Raw genomic sequence first — 11,187 nt, forward strand, 5'->3', positions numbered from 1 at the left:
TACAAAAATGCTCAGAATGAATAGAGAAGTCGATTAAGCCATGTCTGGCTGTCCGTCCGTCCGTGTACACGATAATTCGAGCAAAAATTGAGGTATCTCAACGAAATTTGGTAGGTTTCCATTAATCCATGGTAGGTTCGTATTGAAAATGGGCGAAATCGGACTGTAACCACGCCCACCTCCCATATAACGGTCATTTCCAAACATACGAAAACTGCGATATTTTAGTAACTACTGAAGATAATTCACTAAAAATTGATATTTACAATAATTTTTAGACGAAAAATAAGAATGTTATAAATTTTTGGAAAATGGGCGTTACCACGCTCACTTATGGTTACATGTGTATAGCTTGGTAACCGCTGCACCAATTTCTTCCAAACTTGGCACAGTTGTTGGCCTTCGTACAGCATACTAAATGGCCGAAAATTTAAAAAATCGAACAATAACCACGCCCACATTCCATATAACGGTAATTTAGAGAAATAAAAAATCTTCGATAAATCAGTAAATATTAAAGCTAATTTATTCAAAATTGATGCTTGCAACAAATATTTACCAAGAAATACATTTATGGTAAAATTTTGGAAAATGGGCATGGAATTTTGGAAATGGGTGGCACCGCCCACTTACGATCACATATACATATGTATATCTGTAACCGTTCTACCAATTTGTACCAAACTCGGTATTTTTGTTGTGCTTGCCACATAAAAGCAAAACGTTGAAAATTATTGAAATCAGACTAAAATTACGGCCACTTTTCATATAACGGTAAATTTCAGAAATGCTTGAAACTGCAATATTTCGAAATTTAAGGACGCTAATATACTCAAAATTGATACACACCGGCTTACCATCTAGCGGTAGGTTTCGGGTGAAAAAACATATTTAATACTTGCGCCGGGTATTTAATGTTCGACTCCGCCCGAACTTAGACTTTCTTACTTGTTTTTTTTTTTTTATATTCACAATGTCTTTGACGTAAAAATATTTTTTCTGTTTTCGTTTGTATATTTAAGAATTAAGAATATTGTTTGCGCTTTAACCAAACCCATAAAAATCAAGGACTCAAGCTATAGACAACATTTGCAAATCCAAAAATTGTTGTCTAAATTTCGAGCCTTTTACTCTGAATCCTTAGAACATTTTCGGGTATGCAGTTTTATAGCCCATGGAATGTTAGTATAACCAACAATGTGCAGCTGAAAATTCCCGTTTAATTTTGTCTTCAATCTGTTGTCCCCAGTCTTTTGTGTAAATTTTATATGCTGCTACGTACGTCAACCTACGTTTACGCTACGTCGTTGACTAACTGCGCTTTTGAACACTCCGTTTTAAGGTCCATAGGTAACTGCCCTTTTTTACTCTAATTGGTTCCAATAGGTCCCCTTTCAGACACGTCAAGTCTTGCTTTCAAGTCTGCTCGTTCGTTGGTGAAGGCGGTGGGAAGAGAGGGGAAGAGTACAGATACCACCGTACCGTCAATTCCTTTCAAGTTTTTTTGTTCCCTTTTGATCTTTTCGTAGCTTCCCGTTTAAAGAACCAAGTAGTTGAATTCAATAAAACTTGATGCGTGTAGAAGCAAAGAGAAAACAAAAAAGAGAATGCGATAAAAATTGCTTTCAAGACATGACGTGTCTGAAAGGGGACTACACCTTTTCCAATAGTACTTTGGAAAGTATCAGTTTGATTTTAGAAAGCGTCAATTCGGTTTTAGAAAGTATCATATGGATTTTAGAATAGTCAAATGTTGTTTGGAAGGCGTCATATGTACTGTAGATTTATTAAATGTACTTTAGAAAGCATCATTTCAATCTTAGAAAGCGTCAAATAAACTTTAGATTAGTCAAAAGTACTTTAGAAAACATCAAATGTACTTTTGAAGCAAGCAAATGTACATTATAAAGTATCAAATGTACTTTAGAAAGTGTCAAATGTACTTTCGAAAATATCAAAAATACTTTCGACAATATCAAATATACTTTCGACAACATCAAATATACTTTCGAAGATATCAAATGTACTTTAGAACATATCAAATGTACTTTAGAATCATATTCTAAGTCTCCCTTTAAATTGTTCATATTGCACCTAACATTTTTTTTTAAGATTAAGACATGTATATAGGTTGTAGTAATGTTTTTATTGAAGTTTTATATTACAATAAAGATCTAATGCAACGAACAGTTTTCACTGTCCAACTGGCATATTGTCAAGCGAAATTACAGCAGTGTGGAACGACGTACTGTGCTGCACCGATCTTGCGCAATCTCCACAATTAACAGCGGCGGCAGCGTCTTTTATTAGGCCCTCTAAATACTGCAACCTTTGCTCAATAACACCCGGTCCAATCACGTCTGGAGTCCGTATATTTGACTTTACATTCGCCTTAATTTTTCCCCATATTATCTCTATGGGGTTAAGCATAGGAGAATATGGTCCAAGCCGCAATAAAGTGGACTCTGCACATACCTCGTGTAGCTTTGAATGGCATGGCGCGTTGTCGCACACAATAATGGCATCGGCAAGCTGATTACCCATTTCGCACCACCTATCTAAAACGGAGCGGAGCCAAGCGTTTGCGTCCTCAGACTTGAAGGATCCTCTTCTGGTAGTCATTTTGACTACACCAGACGCATAAATGGCCCCAATAAGGTGCACGTTTGGCCCTTTAGCCACTGGTAAAACTTATACCGCACGTTTTCCAACCTTAGCACGACCTCGTGAACGCCGACAAAATAAATTAAAATTTGTCTCGTCGATGTATAAAATCTGCTTGCCTTCCTGAATATATTGATTCAACGTACATACGTATTCGCGGCGCTTTTCCTTATTTAGCTGCGAATTCATTGATTGAGGTTCCTTATGAATCCCCTTCATCGTAAAAAGTTGTCCTTGTAAATAGTTTCCCACGCTGGAAATGCACACATCTTTTCTAAACGTTTGTTTAATTTTTTCACGAATTTTTGTGAGTGTCATAGTGGCATCCTCCTCAATCCATTGGACCATCACTGCAACTTCATTGTCCGTCAGCGCTCTTTCTTTTGTACCACCTCGCCTTAGTGCTTGAGGAGTGCCAGATGATACCCATACGTAAGCCGTTTTATATTTTACATTTAAAGACTCCGCCAGCTGCACCCAATCAAGGCCTTTATTGGCTGCCTCCACAATTCGCTTCCTGTCTTCAGCAGAGTATTTTATGTTGGCACGTCGCTCAACTGATTCGGCAACTGAAAGAAATTGAATCATTTTCATTAATGCAATAGTTTTTTAAATAAAATAATTGCTTTGCATTACTTACCCGTTACATCGCTTCGACAAATTGGACAACTTGTTGCGGTTGGTACATTTTCAAAACAGTCAGCATTAAATAGGTGTCTGCATGGCTGTAACCTTTTCAATGCTCGACGCTTCATAGAGACGAGGCAAAATGCGCAGTTATCCTGAACTTGCATTGTTAACGACTACACGTGAGTATTTAAAATACTCGTAATATTTATTCTACATTTTACATTTTTTTTTAAATGTTACTCGGTTATGTTATATTACATACAGTAGATATTTTCTAAAGTGGATTTGATATTGTCGAAAGTAGATTTGATATTGTCGAAAGTACTTTTGATATTTTCGAAAGTACATTTGACACTTTCTAAAGTTCATCTGATTTTTTCAAAAAAACATTTGGTGTTTTCAAAAGTACATTTGTTGCTTTCTGAAGTACATTTGACTAACCTAAAGTACATTTGACGCATTCTGAAATCTAAGTGCTACTTTCTAAAATACATTTGATAATTCTAAAGTATTTTTGACATCTTCTAAAGAACATTTGACTATGCTAAAGTCCATATGATACCTTTTAAAATCGAATTGACGCTTTCTAAAATCGAATTGATGCTTTCTAAAATCCAACTGATACTTTCGAAAGTACTATTGGAAAAGGTGTAGATCAAATATAGCGTTCTCGTTTATCAAGTTCTCTTATTTTCCGACATTCTCCCTTTTGGTTTCGATACCAAGTGTTATTTTCCGATACCTACTTAATATACTTGGTAAAAGTATCGATGTTTAAAGTACTTGATTTCAGGAGGAAGTATCGAGTAGCTACTTGTATTTACTTGTATCGGCACGTCCCTAATTTTACTCATTTTGAGTGCAATAATTAATTTCTTGATACCTAAATAAATACAAGATAAACTGATGTTAATACAAAAAATAAAAACAAGGAGCGGTTAGTCTCGTTATGAATAGCAGCAATGATAGTAATGATACAGGCGCCACCTTTTCGAGGTTGCAAACAAGTGAAACTGGAGCCTATGTTGCCAACTCAAGTTCACCTGAAGTTCATAGCTCAAGGACTCAATATGCACCATTAGTTTTGCATTCATTGGAAAATACTAGCATCACAATTGAAGAAAATACAGCGGGGAATAGAGCAATTTTGGACTTCTCTAATGAAACAAACAATGCGGGGAACATCATGGAGCAATACGCTCGATTTCTAAGAGACCGAGTGGCAGGAGTAACTAGGAGCCGTTTAAGCAACATTATTGCAGTAACAAGAAGTAACGATTTTTCTCGTCAGAATGCATCCGGTGGAGGGACACAGTTGGATAGCTTCAATCGTGTTCGATCGCTTCCTAATTCACTTGGAAATTTAAATAGCTCATCAACAATTGAAGTTTCACCAACAATGGCTACCGCCGAGCACTCTGTTAGGTCTACACACCTTTCTGGTGGACACCTTATAAATAATCAGAATATGATAACTTTGGGTCACGATTTACAAGCTAATGAAAACGCCATTCTTGGCCGAATAGATTTACAAAGGATACCAATTTTATCGCCGGGCCAGCACCTGCATCTATCACATTTCCGAAATAATGGTGCAATGAGTGACATTGCCAGTATTCCAAGCACATCAAACTTAATGAATCAAACAAATACAAACGGGGATCGAATTATTGAAGAAGGAAATAATTTGGCAGACCAAATGACAGGGTCCTCTTCCAGTGTAAATGCCTCAATTGACAATGTAACAAGAACCACAGAAGAGTCGGCAACATCGACAAATGAATTATATAATAATTTTTACCCCGACGTAGTCATCACAACTCTTCGACAATGCCTTCACTATATACCGTTTGCTTGCATACTGTTCGTAAAGTTTTTTTATGACCACTTATTGGGCATTTTGGATATAATAATGTTGCAGTTTGTTATGTATTGTGTTAACAAATCCTTGCAAACGCAAGTTATAAGACTTGATCAAAAGAAAAACTCGATTATTTTACGAGACTTATTTCTAGTTGTTGCTGTAGTTACGCTGCGACTGTTGCTCGCTTCAGCTCCGCCTGACCCTTTCGGCCTGCTGATAGGACCATCATCAGATGAACGTAATATCATTCATCAAATAGTGCTTAATAATCCCCAATATACCAACACAGTGTCTCAAGGCCAACTTCCGGCTACGATGCAAAGTTCAGTTGAAAGAACAGTTATAATACCGAAATTAATATCTCTAGAAGCGATACTCTATTATATAGCTGTCAATGATCTGGTTCTTAAATTGATCACTATTGCTATAAAATTACTTGTTACTTTAATACCTCTACATTCAATCAGACACAAGCAAAGGGTATGTTTATTGACGCTTTGCCAAGTTTAAGATTTATATATTTCTAACTCCAATTTCTATAATTTTCATTTAGACGCGCTTGTATGTCTTCATGGAATTTTTCTCACAATTCTACCGCTCGCTGGTTCCCATCCGGCAGTGGTTATTATTCCTCTTTGAATCTTATTCTGGCCTACACGCTGTGAGTAAATGGTATACACATACTTAATTTTTCAAGCAAAGAATGTTTCCTCTTAATCAGATTTCAGGTGTTATGTTTTCTTCTACCTACATAGTACTCAAAGGATGTGAATTGGCGGACCGTGGAAAATCTCTAAAGAAATCTTTTATTAATCTACTAAAAGATGTGGTAATAAAATTTAAGAATAATATTGAAATGAAGTTAATGTTTTCTCTTAATTAGGATAAATCAAGACGACCGGCGAAAGATAATTTCGATACTTCCGACGAGGTCTGCGCCATTTGTCAAGACACCTACGTCTCACCGGTGGTTTTGGAATGTGGACACATTTTCTGTGATAATTGTGTAACCACATGGTTTAAACGCGAGCAAACATGCCCCATGTGCCGCGCAAAAGTGGGAGATAACCTTGCCTGGCATGACGGCTCCACCTCGTTTTTCTATCAGCTTTATTAAGTAGGCTTACTCTTATTATAAGTTAAAAGCGAAGTATCATACAATATTAGAGCCTGAAGTAAGGTTTATTTAAATATTCAGTACTTTGTTTCTATGACCATTCCTTTGGCATAACTTCCAAAGAAGAGACAAGGTATGTACATCACTTATTCATTTTGTTTGCTTCAATTTGCCAATTGTATGCTTTTGAAACATTAGGCCATCGGTCTCTGTTGCTAAGCTATTAATTTTAGCATGCTGTTCCTTGCTAACGATTTCTTCCATTATTTCGCTTTCACCTCTGATCAGACGAATACGTCCAGTGTCCGGATCCACAACACGTCGCATTTGACTTTGCCGTTGTTGATGTTCCTGTGGTGTGATGGGCGTATGTGATTTTGTGTTCATTAGCTCTACTGGTATTTCAAAACCACTTTCATCATTAGCAACCTCGTCTGTGGTGTCCTTTTTTATATTTTTATGCTTCCGCTTACTTTTTTTATGTTTATGTTTTTTGGACCTTTTCTTGCGTTTCTCAGTTTTTCCCATTTTTTGGAGTCTGCTGCAATTTTTTTTATCTCCAGTATTTATTAAAGAGTTGCCATCCAATTTGTATTCTGTATAATTTTTAGTAAAGCAAAATACACAGCACAAGCGGCTTGACAAACCTGGTGAAATATCCCTTTTGCTCAAGCCAGATAGAATAAAAGATTGCGCTGATTAATGTGAAATTCGGGAGAGTAACGTCAATATGACGTCATCGGAGATTTGCCGGCGGACAGAGTTTTGCATGTGTATGGGCTTGTTCTAGTTGCAATCACAGCCGCAGTTATCACGTTCGGTGTTAATTTCTAGCAACATTTTATCTTTTTGCCTTTTGCTCCAAGCTATTTGTGTTGTGTATGGGGGTCTTTGATGGTTTGACAAGCCGTTTGAGGGAAATTTTAACAAAAATCAAAATTTTTTGATTTGTCGACCGCTTGTTCAAGTTTGATCAAACTGCTTGCGATGTGAATGATAAATTAGCTCCATGCAATGGAATTTTCTCAGAGCGAGGACATAAGAGAGAAAAATCGAAGAAAATCATCAGCCTTATCATGAAAGTCATTTTCCCGACTTCTCACTCTTGGTTTCCATAGTTTTACTATGCGGATGACAAATTTGTTCAAACCGCTTGCGTTGTGAATGATAAACTCGCCTCGTTTGCAATGGAATTTTCACCACAATATAACCAGTAAACAACCTTCGGTGAATTTGGCGACTGCCTTCCTCGGGGATGAATATGCTAGGGATGAAATTATTGGTACACACGCCTTCCAAGCATGCAGGGTTGCTTTTAAGAAACAAAAAATAATTAACTCCAAATAGTTTCAAAAAGTATAGTGTAAAACGAAATTTATAAAATGGTATACATAAATGACGCATTTTCTAAACGATTTAAATTGAACGCATTTGCGAACTGATAGAAAAGTACTACGGATTGTTAAGTTTTGTTAACTATGCGGTGAAAGAAAATTTTCAACCCGGCCTGATGGTTTGATTTTATTACTAAGGCGTCTAATAAATTCATGGCTTTTAGTTCTAGAAGAATAAATGTCGGTAAAGACAAGTCTTTTTTGTATAATTTCTGATTTTAATTGCTCAACTTCTTTTGAACCAGAGCAACTGTCAAAAATTTCCAACAGTAAAAAGTTACGAATTGGCACAGCAGAAATGTAAACTTTTCTCGCCATAATAAACAGTTTTTTTCAACATGGAACTTTTCTACTAATTGACATGAAATTACTATCTCAACGCTCGGAGCGCTGCCACTGAGGGCCTTTGCCAACTGATTAAAAAGAGAAAATTTGGGAAGACCAAACAAAAATTTTGAGATTTCTCGTTGTGAATACGAATGCCATAGTTTTTACCTAGCTCGTGGGACTACGCAAAATTTTTACAGCTTGTAAATATGTGTACATATGAAGTTGTTGGCGGTATAAGGAGTCAAAATTAAAATGGAGAAAAGAACAAAAAGCGTAGGTTTGTTGTCAGTTATAAAATAAATCCAATTTATTTAGGAATATTTGTTTATTCTTTTTATTGAAAGGCAACCACTCGGAAAAGCTTGTGTTAATTATATTGATAACAGAACCTGGCAGGTCGCACGTTGTCTAAATTCTCAAGTAACATAGAGTCCACAAAAGAATAAGTACGCCATGTATAAATTTTAACAATACACAAAAATAGAGCTTTCGCACGAGCGTTTGTTTGGCTTTTCAACACCATTTGTAATTTTCTTTTAATAAAATCACGATTTGACAAATACTTAAATTTATTTATCTAATAATAGTACAGCACACAACCCTGAAATCTAAGAAAAAGTCTGAGGAAGGCCATTAAATAGCAGCACACAACCCCGTGCCTTCCTCAGGAGTGAATATAACTACAACAACAACGACTACTACAACAACAACCCAAAAAGGTTGGTTACTGTCTATACTGTGATTTTCACCGAGTGAGGACATGAGAGGGGAAAAGGGAAGTAACACAATTTTTAGCATTGTGAACCGGAATAAATTTTAAATTCTTTGGTTGAACGAGTCATGTTTGCATGGTGTATGGCGAAATGGGAAGAGTAGGTTTGAAGTATGTTTGGCAAGCCGCTTGCGAGGTGTGTTTCGCTCTTTATTAAACAGGTAAAAGGTTCGATTAGAGATGTCGAAAAATCATTGAAAATATCGACGTTTTGCTTCGATGCATCGAAAATGTTTTGCTTCGATGCCTAGAAAATTTACCACTCGCAGCCTAAATAGTCGATGAATCGAGACATCGATGCATCGAAGTTTTCTGTAAACCAGTCCATCGAACGCCCAAACATCGCTTTGTTCAAAGAAATCAAGATGCTGTTTCATAGCTCATAAAATTTTAGAATAAGCAAGTTTCAATTGCTTTGATTTGTAATCTTTTTTTTTTGCTGACTTTCACTTTAATATACCAAAATTTTATTAGCTATAAAACTGCACACTCAAAAACGTTCTAAACACTCATATTAAAATGTTAAAAATATTGATGAAAATATGTTGAATTTTATATAATATAATATATAATATAATGTATATAATATAATTATATCTTTTCAGGTATGTAACTTGAGAATAGAAATCGCTGCATCTTTTAGGCGCATCAATATTACATAGTTACATCCGGAGATAATAAAAGGGGTGGTAAAAGGGGTGGTAAAAATGATAAAATATGACTTCCTCTTCGATAAATAATCGAAAAAAAAACTAGTGAAGGCACCGATTGGAATGAGTGGATCGTGAGTTTTCATGTAGTTTTCAGCGAAAACAAATTGAAAAAATGTTAATTAACATCGGAAATTTTAAAGTAATTGTGGAATGCATTATCTGTAAATTACATGGCGTTCTGGTAATACCATGTTCTGACCGACAACGAAAGCACTTTGACAACGAGTTTTGGAATTGTGGGCTGAAGGCTATTCACACCGCCTGTTAGTGTTTTCGTTTACATTTCTTACATCCTCTCATTACAGTTTTGCTACACAAAAACAAAACCAAAATGCTTTTCCCACGTTTTCTTTTCATTAGCAACATCTTACTTTCATTCTTATTTTACTTTGGCCAGCCAATTAACAATGAATACGAAATAGCGTATTAAATATGATAAAATATGACTTCCACTTCGATAAATAATCGAAAAAAACTAGTGAAGACACCGATTGGAACGAGTGGAACGTGAGTTTTCAAGTAGTTTTCAGCGAAAACTGGTTTTCGTTTGACAGATTTTACATGGACGAAAACACATGTTTAGGTCGAAAACTAGTTTTAGCAACGAAAACATGTTATCGATGTTGGTCAGAACATGGTAGTTGCGTTCCAGATGCTTCACGATATTCACGAAATTCACGATTTGCAGGAACAGCTGTTTTCTCCATTAATAAACCTTATGGGAGGTGGTCACCTGGAACGACTTCCTGTAAAAACCAGCAAATCGTGAAGCATCTGGAACGCAACTGGTATAAGACAGATCATGTCAGCTGACTCGTGTTTACGTAGCGGTAGATTTACATTCTTGACTAATTTCAAATTTAAGTACCTGTTCACGTGTAGTTATAAGGTGTGATGCAGTATGAAAACCTATACAGCAACCACATGAAGATAATTTTAAAGTTATTTCAAGAACAAGCAAAATTTTTAAAACTCAAATATATGGAGAAAGTAAGATAATTTCAATATACCGTTTAAAACCTGCTTTTCAAACTCAAAACCCCACGTCGAGTTACATTTAATACAAACTTACGATAAGGTTTACATCGTTATCACTAGGAAGTGGGTACTGTGGAGCTTCTACTCTATTATATTTTACTTTAAATAATTAACAATAATTACAAATTGGAAAATGTTTTAATTCGTTTTTTGTCAAGAAAAAAAATGTTTTCAGTTGGTTGAATTAATTGAATATACATGACGTTAAAATATTAAAAAGTATTTTATTCAACTAAAACAAATGTACGGGCAATGTGCAGAAAGCCTTAGTTTTCGATATCGAGAAAATGGTTAGGTATCTCATCGTATTATAACGTTTAATTCTAATTGGTTTATGTCTAGGTCTAGTGAAATTTAAGAAACTAGATATATTAGACTTCTAATGTAAAACAAAATGTTTCTCTAACATTAGACTGTATTTTCTGGGTGGTTTAAAGTTATTCTAAACGCTGGAGCTGGCTGGTTTAAACTAAGATTAGCTAATCAAATGTCAGCCAGCTGTTAAATTTAAACTTATTTTACGTGATCTAATTTTAAACTGGCACTGAAAAACTGGCGTTTGAGGAAATTTTGGAAAATGCGCTTGTATAAAGTTTTAGCGAACTTTCCATGATTTGATGTTATGCGAAATACAACCCATCAACGTTTTATGTCAACAAAAAAAA

General features: G+C 35.6%; 4 protein-coding genes across 5 annotated transcripts in view; 1 reads left to right on the top strand and 3 right to left on the bottom strand.

Annotated features, from left to right (window-relative positions):
- The window catches only part of LOC118738139 (spastin-like), a 6,452-nt gene extending 3,908 nt beyond the window's left edge, over positions 1 to 2,544 (bottom strand). The window contains exon 1 of the mRNA XM_036469061.1: positions 2,250 to 2,544. Within this exon, the coding sequence (XP_036324954.1) occupies positions 2,250 to 2,544 (295 nt within the window). The remainder of the gene's footprint in view (positions 1 to 2,249) is intronic.
- Positions 2,545 to 2,691: 147 nt separating this feature from the next.
- On the bottom strand, positions 2,692 to 3,712 carry LOC118738140. The gene is made up of 2 exons (XM_036469062.1): positions 3,305 to 3,712; positions 2,692 to 3,233 (listed from the first exon to the last, which is right to left on the bottom strand). Exons 1-2 carry the CDS (start codon positions 3,456 to 3,458, stop codon positions 2,692 to 2,694), a joined length of 696 nt encoding a protein of 231 aa, XP_036324955.1. The 5' UTR covers positions 3,459 to 3,712.
- A 371-nt stretch (positions 3,713 to 4,083) lies between these two features.
- Positions 4,084 to 6,355, top strand: LOC118737208. 2 transcript variants are annotated; one of them, XR_004992794.1, is made up of 4 exons: positions 4,084 to 5,638; positions 5,712 to 5,830; positions 5,887 to 5,987; positions 6,042 to 6,354. XR_004992794.1 is itself a non-coding variant. In XM_036467567.1 (4 exons), the coding sequence occupies exons 1-4, from the start codon at positions 4,244 to 4,246 to the stop codon at positions 6,273 to 6,275; spliced, it is 1,845 nt and encodes a 614-aa protein (XP_036323460.1). In that variant the 5' UTR covers positions 4,087 to 4,243; the 3' UTR covers positions 6,276 to 6,355. The 2 variants fall into 2 exon arrangements, 1 of the variants encoding a protein (XP_036323460.1); XM_036467567.1 differs by having other exon boundaries at positions 4,087 to 5,638; positions 5,712 to 5,819; positions 5,880 to 5,987; positions 6,042 to 6,355.
- LOC118737209 (ADP-ribosylation factor-like protein 6-interacting protein 4) lies at positions 6,315 to 6,917 on the bottom strand. Its single transcript, XM_036467569.1, has one exon. It carries the CDS (start codon positions 6,801 to 6,803, stop codon positions 6,426 to 6,428), a length of 378 nt encoding a protein of 125 aa, XP_036323462.1. The 5' UTR covers positions 6,804 to 6,917; the 3' UTR covers positions 6,315 to 6,425.
- Between the last annotated feature and the right edge of the window lie 4,270 nt (positions 6,918 to 11,187).

The sequence above is a fragment of the Rhagoletis pomonella genome, unplaced genomic scaffold (assembly GCF_013731165.1).
Source record: "Rhagoletis pomonella isolate Grant_MI unplaced genomic scaffold, Rhpom_1.0 Rhpom_scaffold_00004, whole genome shotgun sequence".
Classification (NCBI taxonomy): domain Eukaryota; kingdom Metazoa; phylum Arthropoda; class Insecta; order Diptera; family Tephritidae; genus Rhagoletis; species Rhagoletis pomonella.

Coding starts and splice junctions, on each gene's coding strand:
- LOC118738140 (XM_036469062.1), bottom strand. CDS start 3,458: ATGCAAGTTCAGGATAACTGCGCATTTTGCCTCGTCTCTATGAAGCGT. Junction 3,234..3,304: donor TTGTCGAAGCGATGTAACGG/GTAAGTAATGCA, acceptor AATTTCTTTCAG/TTGCCGAATCAGTTGAGCGA.
- LOC118737208 (XM_036467567.1), top strand. CDS start 4,244: ATGAATAGCAGCAATGATAGTAATGATACAGGCGCCACCTTTTCGAGG. Junction 5,820..5,879: donor CTTATTCTGGCCTACACGCT/GTGAGTAAATGG, acceptor CCTCTTAATCAG/ATTTCAGGTGTTATGTTTTC. Junction 5,988..6,041: donor TTAATCTACTAAAAGATGTG/GTAATAAAATTT, acceptor TCTCTTAATTAG/GATAAATCAAGACGACCGGC.
- LOC118737209 (XM_036467569.1), bottom strand. CDS start 6,803: ATGGGAAAAACTGAGAAACGCAAGAAAAGGTCCAAAAAACATAAACAT.